This window comes from Prunus mume, linkage group LG7 (assembly GCF_029339155.1).
Source record: "Prunus mume cultivar Tortuosa linkage group LG7, ASM2933915v1, whole genome shotgun sequence".
NCBI lineage: Eukaryota > Viridiplantae > Streptophyta > Magnoliopsida > Rosales > Rosaceae > Prunus > Prunus mume.
The window spans coordinates 131,725-152,171 of NC_142704.1; the positions used below are offsets into that span (position 1 = coordinate 131,725).

Below are 20,447 nucleotides of genomic sequence, written 5' to 3' on the forward strand. Positions count from 1 at the left end.
TGGGTACGACCTCGTACTTGTCTTGCTATATTACTAATTGGCCTGTACAATTGCGAGTTAACATATTAACAACAAATTTTGGCGCCGTTGCCGGATTGAATGAAAGTTCTTCCCTGGTTATGTGCCCAAGGTTACCCTATTCTTTTAGTAGTACTAATTAACTCAAGTTATTTTCTGTTTCAGGTAGTTTATGTCTAGAAATCCCTTACTTGAACAAGTGAGGTCTTCATTCCAACGTTCGAGATCTTTGAACACAAGACCATCTTTGCAACCAAACCGGGTGATCTCTGAAATTCAGAATCGTCTAGAAAGAGAGTTGGCAACTGCGAAAGAGCAAGCCATTGCCACATTTGAAGGTCTTGCTATCCACACTGACCTCCCAGGTTCTTCACCTTCAAATTTGGAATCAAGTTCAGACCAAGAAGAAGAAGAAGAGATGGCTGCCAACGAGTTCATGGGAGACCTTGATATCCCAACAATTCCAGCATCCCCTTCAAGCATCTTGCTGCCCACCGCAGCTCGAAACTATGAGCTTAAATCTTCTCATCTTAATATGTTGCCTTCCTTTTATGGTTTACCTAATGAAGATCCATTAACCCATATAAAGGATATTTTTAATGCTGTGAGCTCTTTTCCCTTGACAGGTGTGACGGAAGATCAACTTCGAATGAGAGTGTTTCCTTACACTTTGAAAGACAAGGCGAAATATTGGTTGAATTCTTTGAAGCCTAGTTCACTCACGACTTGGGGAGCCATTCAAAAGAAGTTCTTAGAGAAATACTTCTCCACGCAAAAAACCGACATGCTTAGGGACAAGATCTTACTATTTGCACAACAAGATGATGAGTCATTTTGTGAAGCATGGGAGAGATTCAATGGGCTGCTCAATCAATGTCCTCATCATGGGATTCCATTGAAGCTTCAGATGCGTATGTTTAATAAAGGACTAACCCCCTCTAGCCATAATATTGTCACTAATTTTGCAGGTGGTTCTTATAAGACTAAGACTCCAGAAGAAACATATGAACTCTTTGAGGAGATAGCAATGGAGACCCAACACACCGATACAAGAGGTAAACGTATTGCTGGTGGTTCTAATGATTCTTCCAGTGTGCAGATTTCCAAATTGGAACAAAAGCTTGATGCCCTCCTTGCATTGAACTCAAGAAACCCTTCAAAGGAAGTGTGTAGCATCTGTGAAACTCATGATCATCCTACCATTTCTTGTCCCCTTGGGGCTGCATATCCAGAATTTATGCAAGAGCAAGCTAAGTTGGTGAATTCCTACAACCGAGGTCCAATAAATGATCCATATTCTCAAAGTTATAATCCAGGTTGGAGGAATCATCCAAACTTTTCATGGAGGAATACACAAAATCAAGCGAATCCCCCTTCACTCCAAAGGCCACAACAATCATCATCGTTGGAGGATATAGTGAAGCAAATGGCAATCAACCAATCCAATTTCCAGCAAACTACACAAGCTGCCATCTCCAAGTTGGAAGTCCATTAGGCCAGATAGCTAAAATAGCTCAAAGAGAACACGGAAATGGCCAAGCCAAACCGTGATCAATCCAAAAACCAAGAAGCCAAGGCCGTTCATGTGCTCAGGATCGGTAAGATTGTTGATAACAAAGTTGGTTCTGATCTATCAAATGATGTTGTGGTTGTAGAGGATGAAGATGAAGAGGAAACCACAGCTATGGATGGAGAACAACCCAAAACAACCCAATCTGCTCCTAAGGCCAAATCTGATTCTCAGGGAACCCAATCCATTTCAATTGCATAAAAGAGATGACAAATTTGTGCCATCGTGATCTTCATCAAGATAGATACATCCCACCTCCTCCATATATTCCACGATTCCATTTCAGGCCGTTTGAAGAAGGCAAATCAAGATAAGGCTTTTAAAGAGATTTATGATACTTTGAGTAAAGTTAATATCAATTTGCCCTTGCTTGATGTTGTTAAACAGATTCCTGCATATGGAAAGTTCATCAAGCACTTGATGACTCACAAGCTTAATTTTGCTCCAAGTGAAGAAGTAAAGCTCAACAAGAATGTGAGTGCTGTGTTGCAAAGGAAGCTTCCACCAAAACTAGAAGATCCTGGCAGCTTTGACATTCCCATTAACATCGGAGATAAGACGGTTGGAAGAGCCATGTTGGACTTGGGAGCAAGCATCAATGTAATGCCATATTCAGTTTATCAGAGCTTGGCTTAGAAGGGATAAAGAAAACCTCAATTCGTCTTGAACTAGCTGATCATTCTATCAAATATCCTAAAGGTATTGTAGAAGATATTTTAGTTCAAGTTAATACACTCATTCTTCCGGCTGATTTTGTAGTGATGGATATGGAGGATAACCCATATGGAAACCGCATTGATCCCATTCTCCTCGGGCGACCATTCATGGCCACTGCAGACACAATCATCAAAGTGAAAGATGGCACCCTCTCCATGACTGTTTTGGGTGAAACTGTTGAATTTAAAGTGTTTGATGCTCTCTCTCAACCTTCTATCACTCTTGATACTTGTTTTTCAATTGATGTTGTGGATCATGAGGTTTCTTCTAAAATTATGCAGAAAAAGTCTAATGATGCTCTAGAAGCGGTCCTAACACAAGAAGAGGAAGATCTCTATGAATCGAGTTCCAAGAGGTGATGGCTGCCTTAGAAGTGTTTCAGCCATACCCATCATCCTTTAGGCCACCGCTCGAGCCTCTTGGACCATCCTCCACAAAATTGGAGCCATCCATTATTACCCCACCAAAGCTAGAACTTAAACCTCTACCCAATCATCTTAAACATACTTATTTGGGTGCTAATGAAACTCTCCCTGTTATAATTGCTGCAGGTCTCACCTCACATGAAGAGGACAAATTGAAGTTCGAAGAGCATAAAACAGCCCTTGGATGGACCATAGCAGACATCAAAGGAATTAGTCCAAGCATGTGCATGCACCGAATTTTAATGGAAGAAGACAGCAAACCATCTCGTGATGCACAAAGAAGGCTAAATCCCAACATGAAAGAGGTGGTTAGGGCTGAAGTTTTAAAGCTACTTGATGTGGGAATCATCTACACAATTTCAGATTCTAAGTGGGTGAGTCCTGTGCAAGTTGTTCCAAAGAAGTCCGGAATCACCGTTGTAAAGAATGAGAAGAATGAGCTAGTTCCAACACGAACTATCACCGGTTGGAGAGTTTGCATCGATTACAGAAGTTGAACACATCCACAAGAAAAGATCATTTTCCCTTGCCTTTCATTGATCAAATGCTTGACCGTTTATCCGCCATGCTTACTACTGTTTTCTTGATGGATTTTCAGGGTATAATCAAATTCCCATTGCTCCGGAAGACCAGGAGAAAACCACGTTCACATGCCCATTCGGTACATTTGCTTATAGAAGGATGCCATTTGGTTTGTGCAATGCTCCAGCAACTTTCCAAAGATGCATGATGGCAATCTTTTCTGATATGGTGGAACGATTCATGGAGGTATTTATGGATGATTTTTCAGTTTTTGGTTCATCTTTTGATGATTGTCTTCACCACTTGTCTCTAGTGCTTAAAAGATGTCAGGAAACAAATCTGATTTTGAATTGGGAGAAGTGTCACTTCATGGTAAGACAAGGAATTGTGCTAGGCCACGTTGTTTCAAGTAAGGGAATTGAAGTGGACAAAGCCAAGATAAATATCATCTCAAATCTACCACCCCCTTCCTCTGTTAAAAGAGTTAGAAGCTTTCAGGCCATGCCGGATTCTATAGAAGGTTCATCAAAAAATTTTCGAGCATTTCAAGACCATTGTGTAATCTCCTTGCTAAGGATGCTGTTTTTGAGTTTGACGAACTTGCATGGAAGCTTTTACGACCTTGAAGAAAAAGCTAACTTCAGCCCTATTATCATAGCTCCAGATTGGTCTTTACCATTTGAAATAATGTGTGATGCCTCGACTTTGCTATTGGTGCAGTTCTAGGTCAAAAGAAGAACAAGCTTCCCCATGTGATTCATTATGCGAGCCGGACCTTGAGTGATGCCCAACTCAATTACTCCACAACAGAGAAGGAGTTGCTTGTGTGGTTTTGCTTTAGAAAAATTTCGTTCTTACCTTGTTGGTTCTAAAGTAATTGTTTATTCTGACCATGCTGCTCTTAGATACTTGCTCACTAAGAAGGACGCCAAACCACGCTTGATCAGATGGATTCTCTTGCTACAAGAGTTCGATTTGGAGATTCGAGACGAGAAGGGATGTGAAAATGTGGTGGCTGACCATTTGAGCAGAATTGTGGTTGAAGAGCAAGGAGAAGCTGTACTACCCTTGAATGAGACTTTCCCGGATGAACAACTATTTGTGGCCCAAGTCAAAGAGCCATGGTATGCTGATTTTGTTAATTATCTTGCTTGTGGTGTTCTTAGAAATGATCTAACTTATCAGGACAAAAAGAAGTTCTTTTCCATGGTGAAACATTATGTCTGGGATGAACCTTTCTTATTCAAGCATTGCCCAGATCAACTCATTAGAAGATGTGTTCCAGAAGAAGAACAAGAAAGCATCCTTAGGCATAGCCACGAATTGGCTTGTGGAGGCCACTTTGGAGCTAAGAAAACAGCACTTAAAATTTTGCAATCAGGTTTCTTTTGGCCTACTCTATTCAAAGATGCATTTAATTTTTGTGTTAAGTGTGATAGGTGTCAAAGGATGGGAAACATAAGCCGCAGGAACGAAATGCCATTGAAGAACATACTCTTTGTGGAACTCTTCGATGTATGGGGTATTGATTTCATGGGACCATTCCCATCTTCCTTTGGATATACCTACATACTTGTTGCTATTGATTATGTGTCTAAATGGGTGGAAGCCATAGCCACCAAAACCAATGATCATAAGGTGGTGCTGAAGTTCCTGAGGAACAATATTTTCACAAGGTTTGGTACTCCAAGGGCTGTCATTAGTGATGGAGGCAGCCACTTCGCAACAAGCCATTTGAAGCACTCATGAAGAAGTACAACATCACCCACCGAGTCTCTACACCATATCATCCTCAAACTTCTGGTCAAGTAGAAATAAGCAACAGAGAAATTAAGCAGATCCTAGAGAAGGTGGTGAATAGTACAAGGAAAGATTGTGCCAAGCTCAATGATGCATTATGGGCTTATAGGACTGCATATAAGACTCCCATCGGAATGAGCCCTTATCGTCTTGTGTTTGGGAAGGCTGTCACTTGCCAATGGAGCTTGAACACAATGCTTTTTGGGCCATAAAGAAGTTGAATTTTGATCTGACAAGGCCGGCCATGTTAGAAAGTTTCAGCTCAATGAATTGGAAGAAATTAGACATGAGTCCTATGAGAATGCAAGGCTTTACAAAGAACGAACCAAGAGTTACCATGACAGGAACATTCAACGGAAAGAGTTCACCAAAGGTATGTCAGTTCTTTTGTTTAACTCACGCTTTGCGTCTCTTTCCAGGAAAATTGAAGTCTAGGTGGCTTGGCCCATTCACCGTGGTCAATGTTTCTCCCTATGGAGCTGTGGAGATTCAAAACCCTAAAGATGGCTCGACTTTCAAAGTAAATGGACAACGTTTAAAGCCATTCTATGAGGGAGTCTCAGTTGGAATTCAAACTGGTCATGTGGTGGATCATCTTCCATTCGTACAATCAAGTTAGCTAATCGCATAATGTCTTGCCAAGACATTAACTAAGGCGCTTCTTGGGAGGCAACCCATGTGTTGAAGAATAAGGTGCTTGGTAGCTGTCGACCTAATCGCATCAAGAGGGAGTTTCTCTAATCCTTGGTCTTAAACTTTCCCCTTATTATTTACATGTTCTCACTCATCTTTGTTATGCTTTAACATTGAGGACAATGTTCAATTCAGGTCTGGGAGGTTTTCAATTTTTGTTCATTTGTGTTTACAATTTTCGTCCGCTTGTCACTATTTTTATTTTTATTTTTTTATTTTTTTGAATTTCATACAATCAATGCTATGGAGCTGCCATTGAGATTTTCATATCAGAAATTTTACACTTCACAAAGCTTTTGCTCTTAGAATTCTGGTGGCTAAGGTACCATGCTCAGATTATTGAAGGAGAATAGTGGAGACTACCCTAGTGAGCTATTTCGAGCCTAATTGCATTCTTGAGAGGGTCTAAAGTGTTTCTATTCCTCATCTCTACTTATTTTCTTCAATTCACTCTAAATGATCTCATTGTTCCATTTTGATTGAATACTAAGGATGATTCTCTTTGCAGATATCAGGTGCGTGCTCTCATTCATGAATGAACTCATTGAAGTGATGCTAGGCTATGTGTGTATAACCATTCTCTGTGCTTTCTTTTCACCCTACCCATTCGTGTGTTCCATCAGCTCTCTTGCAGCCAAACACTTCAAGCCTTTTTCTTCTATCACCCTCATAATTCCCCTAACCTTGTATCTCAATCTGAGATATTTAACCTATTATAGCCATACCCTATAGCTTAGAAATATACCAAGGTGTGCCAAGATAAAGTTTGAAGCAAGGAAGTTGCTGCCACATGCCTAAATGTAAATTGGTGTGAATCTGTGCAATGAAGTTAAAGAAGAAGTAGATCAAGTCAGCAAATAAGAAAGATAAAGAGAAAGTGTTTCGGAGAAAGTGTTTCGATTTGATCTAAATGTGAAATATAAGGTCTATGCCAGATGATGCTATGAAGTTGCAGCCATATCATTCTAAATCAATGATACCTTGCAGATCAATGAAGAATGCAACCTTGGTATGTTCTTAAGTTAATTGTGTTCTTTCCAACTCTTCCATTTCCCCTAACCTTAGCCATTCATTACAACCTTGTGAAAGACCTAGCTGATCTTTGAGGATGTATTCATGGGTGCTGGTATGTATGTGTGTATCTCTATTCTTAGTATTTGATTCCCTTCATGAGATCTAACCAAATATCCTGCTTCTATTTCATATACTCACTTATGCTTGTTTGAGAGAATAAAACCATAGGTTCTGAGTGATTGAGTGCTATATGTGAGAATTAGAGTTGAAGCATGTTCTTCCTTCAAGATTTGAGTATGTTTACTTTGAAGCCGTGTGCCTTTGAGCTATAGCTTCCACTTTACACACTTGTTGATCATCTATCTTGGCAACTCTCTGGTGTTGGAGGTATGATTAAAGATTTCTTTCATTTTCATTAGTCGTTTTCAAAGTTAGTTTTCTAACCTTTTGTTTTGTAGAGTCAGTAAAGCGCTTGTGGGTATCGTTTCTGTTAAACCCTCAGGAGACACAACTCCTCCTACTAGGGATGCCTAGAGGTTTAAAGGCTTGTTGCATATGCTCAATGCAAATGAGTTACCCGCAGAAGTGGTTTAGTTAAACTTCTTGTTTTGTTTTTAACTTTGTTTTCTTTTGTTTTGCTTGGGGACTAGCAAAATCTAGGTCTGGGGGTATTTGATCAGTTCACAATTGCATATCATTTTGTACCCTTCTAACTTATGATTTGGTTATGTTATTGAGTCAAACGTGTGCTTTTAATCCCTTTTCTGCTTATCATTCAGTTCATTGAGCCTTAGGTAGCAATGGTGCCTTTGGATAAGAAAAGATGCAAAATGGTGCAAAAACGAGCAGACTGGGTTGGCAACTCATTTCGGCCTTAACGTCTTTCTCCCAACTTTGATTGGCCCATATAATATGTGCCTGGAAAGATGAGAGTCTGAACTCGCAAGATGGACTACTCAAATAGATCAATTGATTAAGTCAACCCCAATCCGTGAGCCCATCAAAATGCACTCCATGCTCAGAATGCAACATTTGCTAGTCATGTGTCTTGACAAGACAAGATGGAAACTCGAAGGCATGGGCAGCTGACATTCCTAGAGGCATGGGCTACACATCAAATCAGCAGCATGGGAACCTAATGGGCAGCTCAGACAAATGGGAATAGCTAGGAATGGTGTGCTTCACCAGCCAATGGGGGAGCACGAATTTGCACTCTATAAATAGAGTGATGCACACTCATTCAAAGAAATGTCACTCCATTCAGCCTAAAATTCACTTCAGCCATCCTCTAACACTCCCATCCTTCCCCAAACACTCCATTCAGTCCCAAATCACCAAAACAGCTCCAACAAGCCTTCCTTCCATTTCCTACGAATTTCCTCTTTCTCTGCCATCACCACTCACCCAAACTCATCCCAAATCACCTCTTTAGTTGCCATACTCTAGATGTGAGAAAGCTCTTGGAGCAGCATTAGGTGTGGAGAAACACTTGGAGAAGCCTTGGACACCACAAGTAACTTCAGAAATGGGTTTTTCCACTCTTATTACATTCATTATGTTTTCTCATTTCTGTTTAATTTTCATTTCCATTATGAGTAGCTAAATTCATAACTAGGACTTGATGTAACCTAACATGAATATTCTGGGTTTATAAGTTGAAGTTTTGAGTTTCAAGTTTGATTCATGATTCATGTTCTTATTCATTATGCTTATCGTTAATATGCTTGTTTGGATGATTGATCACCATTAGAACTTGTATATTAGCTATCTTGGTTTGAATCAAGAGTAGACATCATGCTTTGATTCGAATTGAACTATGAATAAGAAAAGTATGTATGGACATTCGACAGGTGGATTAGATACATGCTTGGTTGTTTAAATTGTTCTTCTATGCTTAATGAGTTCCTAATGCTTAATTTAGGTTAGACAACAAATGATCAAGTTAGGGAATTAGGAACACAAGGTTAGGACCAGACACCATGGCCTAATCACACTTTAGCTAGAATCAATCTTTGAATCCGAATTAGACTTGTCACTTGACTCCTTATAACCTAGAATTGAATTGTTATGGTGAATCGAATGCCCTAGTCGCCCAATCTGCTTTCCAGCCCACAAAAACACTCTTTGTTACATTTGCTCACTTTGCCTTTGTTTGAAATTTCATTTTGCCTCATTTGTTCAACAATTACAATCACTCTTGGTTTAAATTCTATTTTAGACTTAACCTCCTACTTTCTTGAATTTGGTAATCTAAGTACATAACTAATTTTAACTTCTCAGTCCTGTGGTACGACCTGCACTTGTCTTGCTATATTACTAATTGGCTCGTACAATTGCGAGTTAACATATTAACAACAATTGCATAGTTTTAGCCATTGATTTCACCAAAACCCACCAAATGACTCCTCCCACCATATTATGTGGTTCCCCAAGTTTTGGACTCAATTGCATATCGATTAGTCCAAGAAATCGGACAATTCAGATTCGCAGGAAGTTCTTTATGACGTGGAGTGGTAGGTACATTGCATGGTTTTAGCCATTGGATTTCACTCAAAACGCACCAAATGACTCCTCCCACCATAGTATGATGTTCCTCAAGTTTTGGACTCAATCCGATATCAATTAGCCCACGAAATCGGACAATTCAGGTTCGTACGAAGTTCATTATGAAATGGATTGGTTGGTGCATTGCAGAGTTTTAGGCATTGGATTTCACTCAAAACCCACCAAATGACTCATGTCACCATATTATGTTGTTCCCCAAGTTTTGGACTCAATCACATATCGATTAGTCCATGAAATCGGACAATTCAGAGTCGTACGAAGTTCGTTTTGAAATAGAGTGGTTGGTGCATTGCATAGTTTCAGGCATTGGATTTCACTCAAAAGCCACCAAATGACTCATCCCACCATATTATGATGTTCCCAAGTTTTGGACTCAATCCCAGATCGATTAGTCATTGAAATCGATAATTCAGTGGTCGACAAGTTCGTTCCGAGATGGAATGGTTGGTGGATTGCATAGTTTTAGGAATTGGATTTCACTCAAAACACACCAAATGACTCCTCCCACCATATTATGATGTTCCCCAAGTTTTGACTCAATCCCATATCGATTAGTCCTTGAAATCGGACAATTGTAGTCGTACAAATTCGTTTTGAAATAGAGTGGTTGGTGCATTGCATAGTTTCAGGCATTGGATTTCACTCAAAAGCCACCAAATGACTCATCCCACCATATTATGATGTTCCCCAAGTTTTGGACTCAATCCCGTATCGATTAGTCCATGAAATTTGACAATTCAGGTTCGCACGACGTTCTTTATGAAATGGAGTGGTTGTTGCATTGCAAAGTTTTAGCTATTGGATTTCACTCCAAACCCACCAAATGACTCCTCCCACCATATTATGATGTTCCCGAAGTTTTAGACTCAATCGCATATCGATTAGTCCATGAAATCGGACAATTCAGGTTCGAAGCAAGTTCTTTATGAAAAGGAGTGGTTGGTGCATTGCATAGTTGTAGCCATTGGATTTCACTCAAAACCCACCAAATGACTCCTCCCACCATAGTATGATTTTCCTCAAGTTTTGGACTCAATCACATGTCGATTAGTCCATGAAATCGAACAATTCAGGTTCGTACGAAGTTCTTTATGAAATGGAGTGGTTGGTGCATTGCATAGTTTTTGCCATTGGATTTCACTCAAACCCCACCAAATGACTCATCCCACCATATTATGATATTCCCCATGTTTTGGACCCAATCCCATATCGATTAGTGCTTGAAATCGGACAATTCAGCGTCGTACGAAGTTCGTTCTTAAATGGTGTGGTTGGTGCATTACACAGTTTTAGGCATTGGATTTCACTCAAAACAAACCAAATGACTCCTCCCACCATATTATGATGTTCCCCAAGTTTTGGACTCAATCTCATATCGATTAGTCCATGAAATTGGACAATTCAGGTTCGCACGAAGTTCTTTATGAAATGGAGTGGTTGGTGCATTGCATAGTTTTAGCCATTGGATTTCACACAAAACCAACCAAATGACTCCTCCCACCATATTATGTTGTTCCCCAAGTTTTGGACTCAATCGGATATCCATTAGTCCATGAAATCGGACAATTCAGGTTCGCAGGAAGTTCTTTATGATATGGAGTGGTTGGTACGTTGCATGGTTTTAGCCATTGGATTTCACTCAAAACCGACCAAATGACTCCTCCCACCATATTATGATGTTCCCCAAGTTTTGGACTCAATCCCATATCGATTAGTCCTTCAAATCAGACAATTGGTCGTACGAAGTTCGTTCTCCAGATGGAGGGGTTGGTGGATTGCATAGTTTTAGGCATTGGATTTCACTCAAAACCCACCATATTATGATGGTCCCCAAGTTTTTGACTCAATCCCATATTGATTAGTCCATGAAATTGGACAATTCAAGTTCGCACGAAGTTCTTTATGAAATGCAGTGGCTTGTGCATTGCATAGTTTTAGCCATTGGATTTCACTCAAAACCCACCAAATGACTCCTCCCGCCATATTATGTTGTTCCCCAAGTTTTGGACTCAATCGCATATCGATTAGTCCAAGAAATCGGACAATTCAGGTTCGCAGGAAGTTCTTTATGATGTGGAGTGGTAGGTACATTGCATGGTTTTAGCCATTGGATTTCACTCAAAACGCACCAAATGACTCCTCCCACCATAGTATGATGTTCCTCAAGTTTTGGACTCAATCCCATATCAATTAGCCAACGAAATCGGACAATTCAGGTTCGTACGAAGTTCGTTATGAAATGGATTGGTTGGTGCATTGCATAGTTTTAGGTATTGGATTTCACTCAAAACCCACCAAATGACTCCTACCACCATATTATAATGTTCCCCAAGTTTTGGACTCAATCCCATATCGATTAGTCATTGAAATCGACAATTCAGGTCGTACGAGTTCGCTTACGAGATGGAATGGTTGGTGGATTGCATAGTTTTAGGAATTGGATTTCACTCAAAACACACCAAATGACTCCTCCCACCATATTATGATGTTCCCCAAGTTTTTGACTCAATCCCATATCGATTAGTCCTTGAAATCGGACAATTAGTCGCACGATGTTCGTTTTGAAATAGAGTGGTTGGTGCATTGCCTAGTTTCGCATTGATTTCACTCAAAAGTGTTAACTGCAAATTGTACAGGGCCAATTAGTAATATAGCAAGACAAGTACGAGGTCGTACCCACGAGGACTGAAAAGTTAAAATTAGTTATGTACTTAGATTACCAAATTCAAGAAAGTAGGAGGTTAAGTCTAAAATAGAATTTAAACAAAGAGTGATTGTAATTGTTGAACAAATGAGGCAAAACGAAATTTCAAACAAAAGCAAAGTGAGCAAATGTAACAAAGAGTGTTTTTGTGGGCTGGAAAACAGATTGGGAGACTAGGGCATTCGATTCACCATAACAATTCAATTCTAGGTTATAAGGAGTCAAGTGACAAGTCTAATTCGGATTCAAAGATTGATTCTAGCTAAAGTGTGATTAGGCCATGGTGTCTGGTCCTAACCTTGTGTTCCTAATTCCCTAACTTGATCATTTGTTGTCTAACCTAAATTAAGCATTAGGAACTCATTAAGCATAGAAGAACAATTTAAACAACCAAGCATGTATCTAATCCGTGTTGTCGAATGTCCATACATACTTTTCTTATTCATAGTTCAATTCGAATCAAAGCATGGTGTCTACTCTTGATTCAAACCAAGATAGCTAATATACAAGTTCTAATGGTGATCAATCATCCAAACAAGCATATTAACTGATAAGCATAATGAATAAGAACATGAATCATGAATCAAACTTGAAACTCAAAACTTCAACTTATAAACCCGTAATATTCATGTTAGGTTACATCGAAGTCCTAGTTATGAATTTAGCTACTCATAATGGAAATGAAACTTAAACAGAAATGAGAAAACATAATGAATGTAATAAGAGTGGAAAAACCCATTTCTGAAGTTACTTGTGGTGTCCAAGGCTTCTCCAAGTGCTTCTCCACACCTAATGCTGCTCCAAGAGCTTTCTCACATCTAGAGTATGGCAACTAAAGAGGTGATTTGGGATGAGTTTGGGTGAGTGGTGATGGCAGAGAAAGAGGAAATTCGTAGGGAAATGGAAGGAAGGCTTGTTGGAGCTGTTTTGGTGATTTGGGACTGAATGGAGTGTTTGGGGAAGGATGGGAGTGTTAGAGGATGGCTGAAGTGAATTTTAGGCTGAATGGAGTGACTTTGTCTTCTGAATGAGTGTGCATCACTCATTTATAGAGTGTAAATTGTGCTCCCCCTTTGGCTGGTGAAGCACACCCATTCCTAGCTATTCCCATTTGTCTGAGCTGCCCATTAGGTTCCCATGCTGCTGATTTGATGTGTAGCCCATGCCTCTGATTTGATGTGTAGCCCATGCCTCTAGGAATGTCAGCTGCCCATGCCTTACGAAGTTTCCATGCTTGTCTTGTCAAGACATGACTCAACCTAGCAGATTGCATTCTGAGCATGGTGTGCATTTTGATGGGCTCCTGGATTGGGGTTGACTTAGTCAATTGATCTATTTGAGTAGTCCATCTTGTAGTTCAGACTCTCATCTTTCCAGGCACATATTATATGGGCCAATCAAAGTTGGGAGAAAGACGTTAAGGCGAAATGAGTTGCCAACCCATCTGCTCGTTTTTGCACCATTTTGCATCTTTTCTTATCCAAAGGCACCATTGCTACCTAAGGCTCAATGAACTGAATGATAAACAGAAAAGGATTAAAAGCACACGTTTGACTCAATAACATAACCAAATCATAAGTTAGAAGGGTACAAAATGATATGCAATTGTGAACTGATCAAATACCCCAGGACCTAGATTTTGCTAGTCCCCGGCAAAACAAAAGAAAACAAAGTTAAAAACAAAACAAGAAGTTTAACTACACCACTTCCGGGTAACTCGTTTGCATTGAGCATATGCAACAAGCCTTTAAACCTCTAGGCATCCCTAGTAGGAGGTTGTGTCTCCTGAGGTTTAACAGAAACGATACCTAAAACGCTTTACTGACTCTACAAAACAAAGGTTAGAAAACTAACTTTGAAAACGACTAATGAAAATGAAAGAAAACTTTAATCATACCTCCAACAAGAGAGCTGCCAAGATAGATGATCAATAAGTGTGTAAAGTGGAAGCTATAGCTCAAAGGCACACGGCTTCAAAGTAAACATACTCAAATCTTGAAGGAAGAACATGCTTCAACTCTAATTCTCACATATAGCACTCAATCACTCGGAACCTATGGTTTTATTCTCTCAAACAAGCATAAGTGAGTATATGAAATAGAAGCAGGATATTTGGTTAGATCTCATGAAGGGAATCAAATACTAAGAATAGAGATACACACATACATACCAGCACCCATGAATACATCCTCAAAGATCAGCTAGGTCTTTCACAAGGTTGTAATGAATGGCTAAGGTTAGGGAAATGGAAGAGTTGGAAAGAACACAATTAACTTAGAACATACCAAGGTTGCATTCTTCATTGATCTGCAAGGTATCATTGATTTAGAATGATATGGCTGCAACTTCATAGCATCATCAGCATAGACCTTATATTTCACATTTAGATCAAATCGAAACACTTTCTCCGAAACACTTTCTCTTTATCTTTCTTATTTGCTGACTTGATCTACTTCTTCTTTAACTTCATTGCACAGATTCACACCAATTTACGTTTAGGCATGTGGCAGCAACTTCCTTGCTTCAAACTTTATCTTGGCACACCTTGGTATATTTCTAAGCTATAGGGTATGGCTATAATAGGTTAAATATCTCAGATTGAGATACAAGGTTAGGGGAATTATGAGGGTGATAGAAGAAAAAGGCTTGAAGTGTTTGGCTGCAAGAGAGCTGATGGAACACACGAATGGGTAGGGTGAAAAGAAAGCCAGAGAATGGTTATACACACATAGCCTAGCATCACTTCAATGAGTTCATTCATGAATGAGAGCACGCACCTGATATCTGCAAAGAGAATCATCCTTAGTATTCAATCAAAATGGAACAATGAGATCATTTAGAGTGAATTGAAGAAAATAAGTAGAGATGAGGAATAGAAACACTTTAAACCCTCTCAAGAATGCAATTAGGCTCGAAATAGCTCACTAGGGTAGTCTCCACTATTCTCCTTCAATAATCTGAGCATGGTACCTTAGCCACAAATTCTAAGAGCAAAAGCTTTGTGAAGTGTAAAATTTCTGATATAGAAAATCTCAATGGCAGCTCCATAGCATTGATTGTATGAAATTCAAAAAAATAAAAATAATAAAAATAAAAACAGTGACAAGCGGACGAAAATTGTAAACACAAATGAACAAAAATTGAAAACCTCCCCCCCAGACCTGAATTGAACATTGTCCTCAATGTTAAAGCATAACAAAGATGAGTGAGAACATGTAAATAATAAGGGGAAAGTTTAAGACCAAGGATTAGAGAAACTCCCTCTTGATGCGATTAGGTCGATAACTACAAGCACCTTATTCTTCAACACATGGGTTGCCTCCCAAGAAGCGCCTTAGTTAATGTCTTGGCAAGACATTATGCGATTAGCTAACTTGATTGTACGAATGGAAGATGATCCACCACATGACCAGTTTGAATTCCAACTGACACTCCCTCATAGAATGGCTTTAAACGTTGTCCATTTACTTTGAAAGTCGAGCCATCTTTAGGGTTTTGAATCTCCACAGCTCCATAGGAGAAACATTGACCACGGTGAATGGGCCAAGCCACCTAGACTTCAATTTTCTGAAAGAGACGCAAACGTGAGTTAAACAAAAGAACTGACATACCTTTGGTGAACTCTTTCCGTTGAATGTTCCTGTCATGGTAACTCTTGGTTCGTTCTTTGTAAAGCCTTGCATTCTCATAGGACTCATGTCTAATTTCTTCCAATTCATTGAGCTGAAACTTTCTAACATGGCCGGCCTTGTCCAGATCAAAATTCAACTTCTTGATGGCCCAAAAAGCATTGTGTTCAAGCTCCATTGGCAAGTGACAGGCCTTCCCAAACACAAGGCGATAAGGGCTCATTCCGATGGGAGTCTTATATGCAGGTCCTATAAGCCCATAATGCATCATTGAGCTTGGCAGCCCAATCTTTCCTTGTACTATTCACCACCTTCTCTAGGATCTGCTTAATTTCTCTATTGCTTATTTCTACTTGACCAGTTTGAGGATGATATGGTGTAGAGACTCGGTGGGTGATGTTGTACTTTTTCATGAGTGCTTCAAATGGTTTGTTGCAGAAGTGGCTGCCTCCATCACTAATGACAGCCCTTGGAGTACCAAACCTTGTGAGAATATTGTCCCTTAAGAACTTCAGCACCACCTTATGATCATTGGTTTTGGTGGCTATGGCTTCCACCCATTTAGACACATAATCAACAGCAACAAGTATGTAGGTATAACCAAAGGAAGACGGGAATGGTCCCATGAAATCAATACCCCATACATCGAAGAGTTCCACAAAGAGTATGTTCTTCAATGGCATTTCGCCTGCAGGCTTATGTTTCCCATCCTTTGACACCTATCACACTTAACACAAAAATTAAATGCATCTTTGAATAGAGTAGGCCAAAAGAAACCTGATTGCAAAATTTTAAGTGCTGTTTTTCTTAGCTCCAAAGTGGCCTCCACAAGCCAACCTGGGCTATGCCTAAGGATGCTTTCTGTTCTTCTTCTGAACACATCTTCTAATGAGTTGATCAGGCAATGCTTGAATAAGAAAGGTTCATCCTGATATAATGTTTCACCATGGAAAAGAACTTCTTTTGTCTCGATAAGTTAGATCATTTCTAAGAACACCACAAGCAAGATAATTAACAAAATCAGCATACCATGGCTCTTTGACTTGGGCAACAAATAGTTGTTCATCTGGAAAGTCTCATTCAAGGGTAGTACAGCTTCTCCTTGCTCTTCAATCACAATTCTGCTCAAATGGTCAGCCACCACATTTTCACATCCCTTCTTGTCTCAATCTCCAAATCGAACTTTGCAAAGAAGAGAATCCATCCGATCAAGCGTGGTTTAAGGCCCTTCTTAGTGAGCAAGTATCTAAGAGCAAAGATGGTCGTAATAAATAATTACTTTAGAACCAACAAGGTAAGAACGAATTTTTCTAAAGCAAAACCACAAAGAAGCAACTCCTTCTCTGCAGGAGTAATTGAGTTGGGCATCACTCAAGGTCCGCTGCATAATGAATCACATGGGGAAGCTTGTTCTTCTTTTGACCTAGAACTGCACCAATAGCAAAGTCAGAGGCATCACATTATTTCAAATGGTAAAGACCAACTGAGCTATGATAATAGGGGGTTAGCTCTTTCTTCAAGGTCGTAAAGCTTCCATGCAAGTTTCACAAACTCAAAAACACATCCTTAGCAAGGAGATTACACAATGGTCTTGAAATGCTCAAAATTTTTGATGAACCTTCTATAGAATCCGGCATGGCCCAGAAAGCTTCTAACTCTTTTAACAGAGGAAGGGGGTGGTAGATTTGAGATGATATTTATCTTGGCTTTGTCCACTTCAATTCCCTTACTTGAAACAACGTGGCCTAGCACAATTCCTTGTCTTACCATGAAGTGACACTTCTCCCAATTCAAAATCAGATTTGTTTCCTGACATCTTTTAAGCACTAGAGACAAGTGGTGAAGACAATCATCAAAAGATGAACCAAAAACTGAAAATCATCCATAAATACCTCATGAATCGTTCCACCATATCAGAAAAGATTGCCATCATGCATCTTTGGAAAGTTGCTGGAGCATTGCACAAACCAAATGGCATCCTTCTATAAGCAAATGTACATAGAATGGGCATGTGAACGTGGTTTTCTCCTGGTCTTCCGGAGCAATGGGAATTTGATTATACCACACGAAAATCCATCAAGAAAGCGATAGTAAGCATGGCTAGATAAACGGTCAAGCATTTGATCAATGAAAGGCAAGGGAAAATGATCTTTTCTTGTGGATGTGTTCAACTTCCTGTAATCGATGCAAACTCTCCAACCAGTGATAGTTCGTGTTGGAACTAGCTCATTCTTCTCATTCTTTACAACGGTGATTCCGGACTTCTTGGAAACAACACACAGACTCACCCACTTAGAATCAAATTGGGTAGATGATTCCACATCAAGTAGCTTTAAAACTTCAGCCCTAACCACCTCTTTCATGTTGGGATTTAGCCTTCTTGTGCATCACGAGATGGTTTGTCGCCTTCTTCCATTAAAATTGCATGCACATGCTTGACTAATTCCTTTGATGTCCGCTATGGTCCATCCAAGGGCTTTATGCTCTTTCGAACTTCAATTGTCGCCCTCTTCATGAGGTGAGACCTGCAGCAATTATAACAGGAGAGTTTCATTAGCACCCAAATAAGTGTGTTTAAGATGATTGGGTAGAGGTTTAAGTTCTAGCTTTGTGGTAATAATGGATGGCTCCAATTTTGTGGAGGATGGTCCAAGAGGCTCGAGCGGTGGCCTAAAGGATGGTGGGTATGGCTGAAACACTTCTAAGGCAGCCATCACCTCTTGGAACTCGATTCATAGAGATCTTCCTCTTCTTGTGTTAGGACCGCTTCTAGAGCATCATTAGACTTTTTCTCGCATAATTTTAGAAGAAACTCATGATCCACAACATCAATTGAAAAACAAGTATCAAGAGTGATAGAAGGTTGAGAGAGGCATCAAACACTTTAAATTCAATAGCCACCCCAAATACCATGGAGAGGGTGCCATCTTTCACTTTGATGATTGTGTCGCAGGGGCTATGAATGGTCGCCCGAGGAGAATGGGATCAACGCGGTTTCCATATGGGTTATCCTCCATATCCATCACTACAAAATCAGCCGGAAGAATGAGTGTATTAACTTGAACTAAAATATCTTCTACAATACCTTTAGGATATTTGATAGAATGATCACTAGTTCAAGACGAATTGAGGTTTTTTATCCTTCTAAGCCAAGCTCTGATAAACCAATATGGCATTACATTGATGCTTGCTCCCAAGTCCAACATGGCTCTTCCAACTGCCTTATCTCGATGTTAATGGGAATGTCAAAGCTGCTGATCTTCTAGTTTTGGTGGAAGCTTCCTTTGCAACACAGCACTCACATTCTTGTTGAGCTTTACTTCTTCACTTGGAGCAAAATTAAGCTTGTGAGTCATCAAGTGCTTGATGAACTTTCCATATGCAGGAATCTGTTTAACAACATCAAGCAAGGGCAAATTGATATTAACTTTACTCAAAATATCATAAATCTCTTTAAAAGCCTTATCTTGATTTGCCTTCTTCAAACGGCCTGGAAATGGAATCGGTGGAATATATGGAGGAGGTGGGATGTATCTATCTTGACGAAGATGCGATGGCACAAATTTGTCATCTCTTTTATGCAATTGAAATGGATTGGGTTCCCTCGAGTCAGATTTGGCCTTAGGAGCAGATTGGGATGTTTTTGGGTTGTCTCCATCCATAGTCGTGGTTTCTCTTCATCTTCATCCTCTACAACCACAACATCATTTGATAGATCGGAACCAACTTTGTTATCAACAATCTTACTCGATCTCGAGCACATGAACGGCCTTGGCTTCTTGGTTTTTTGATTGATCACGTTTGCTCTGCCATTTCCTGTGTTCCTTTGAGCTATTTCAGTAGCTATCTGGCCTAATTGGACTTCCAACTTGGAGATGGCAGCTTGTGTAGTTGGCTGGAAATTGGATTGGTTGATTGCCATTTGCTTCACTATATCCTCCAACGATGATGATTGTTGTGGCCTTTGGAGTGAAGGGGGATTCGCTTGATTATGTGTATTCCTCCATGAAAAGTTTGGATGATTCCTCCAACCTGGATTATAACTTTGAGAATATGGATCATTTATTGGACCTCGGTTGTAGGAATTCACCAACTTAGCTTGCTCTTGCACAAATTCTGGATATGCAGCCCCAAGGGGACAAGAAATGGTAGGATGATCATGAGTTTCACAGATGCTACACACTTCCTTTGAAGGATTCTTGAGTTCAATGCAAGGAGGGCATCAAGCTTTTGTTCCAATTTGGAAATCTGCACACTGGAAGAATCATTAGAACCACCAAGAACTGCTTACTTTGTATCGGTGTGTTGGGTCTCCATTGCTATCTCCTCAAAGAGTTCATATGTTTCTTCTGGAGTCTTAGTCTTATAAGAACCACCTGCAAAATTAGTGACAATATTATGGCTAGAGGGGGTTAGTCCTTTATAAAACATACGCATCTGAAGCTTCAATGGAATCCCATGATGAGGACATTGATTGAGCAGCCCATTGAATCTCTCCCATGCTTCACAAAATGACTCATCATCTTGTTGTGCAAATAGTAAGATCTTGTCCCTAAGCATGTTGGTTTTTTGCGTGGAGAAGTATTTCTAAGAACTTTTGAATGGCTCTCCAAGTCGTGAGTGAACTAGGCTTCAAAGAATTCAACCAATATTTCGCCTTGTCTTTCAAAGTGTAAGGAAACACTTTCATTCGAAGTTGATCTTCCGCACACCTGTCAAGGGAAAAGAGCTCACAGCATTAAAAATATCCTTTATATGGGTTAATGGATCTTCATTAGGTAAACCATAAA

At 39.8% G+C, this 20,447-nt stretch overlaps 2 protein-coding genes, 2 non-coding genes and 2 pseudogenes across 4 annotated transcripts; 3 read left to right on the forward strand and 3 right to left on the reverse strand.

The window, feature by feature from the left end:
• Nucleotides 1–802: 802 nt before the first annotated feature.
• On the reverse strand, nt 803–909 carry LOC148915133 (small nucleolar RNA R71). The gene has a single exon (XR_016122391.1). It is a non-coding gene; the product is annotated as a small nucleolar RNA R71 (small nucleolar RNA).
• Nucleotides 910–1,444: 535 nt separating this feature from the next.
• On the forward strand, nt 1,445–2,664 carry LOC148915134 (uncharacterized; annotated as a pseudogene).
• Nucleotides 2,665–4,997: 2,333 nt separating this feature from the next.
• On the forward strand, nt 4,998–5,671 carry LOC148915135 (uncharacterized). The gene is made up of 3 exons (XM_089041185.1): nt 4,998–5,219; nt 5,290–5,425; nt 5,472–5,671. The coding sequence occupies exons 1-3, from the start codon at nt 4,998–5,000 to the stop codon at nt 5,669–5,671; spliced, it is 558 nt and encodes a 185-aa protein (XP_088897311.1).
• A 10,222-nt stretch (nt 5,672–15,893) lies between these two features.
• Nucleotides 15,894–16,539, reverse strand: LOC148915136 (uncharacterized). The gene is made up of 2 exons (XM_089041186.1): nt 16,495–16,539; nt 15,894–16,376 (listed from the first exon to the last, which is right to left on the reverse strand). Exons 1-2 carry the CDS (start codon nt 16,537–16,539, stop codon nt 15,894–15,896), a joined length of 528 nt encoding a protein of 175 aa, XP_088897312.1.
• Nucleotides 16,540–18,115: 1,576 nt separating this feature from the next.
• Nucleotides 18,116–19,579, reverse strand: LOC148915137 (uncharacterized; annotated as a pseudogene).
• Nucleotides 19,580–20,110: 531 nt separating this feature from the next.
• On the forward strand, nt 20,111–20,217 carry LOC148915138 (small nucleolar RNA R71). The gene has a single exon (XR_016122392.1). It is a non-coding gene; the product is annotated as a small nucleolar RNA R71 (small nucleolar RNA).
• The last annotated feature ends 230 nt before the right edge of the window (nt 20,218–20,447 follow it).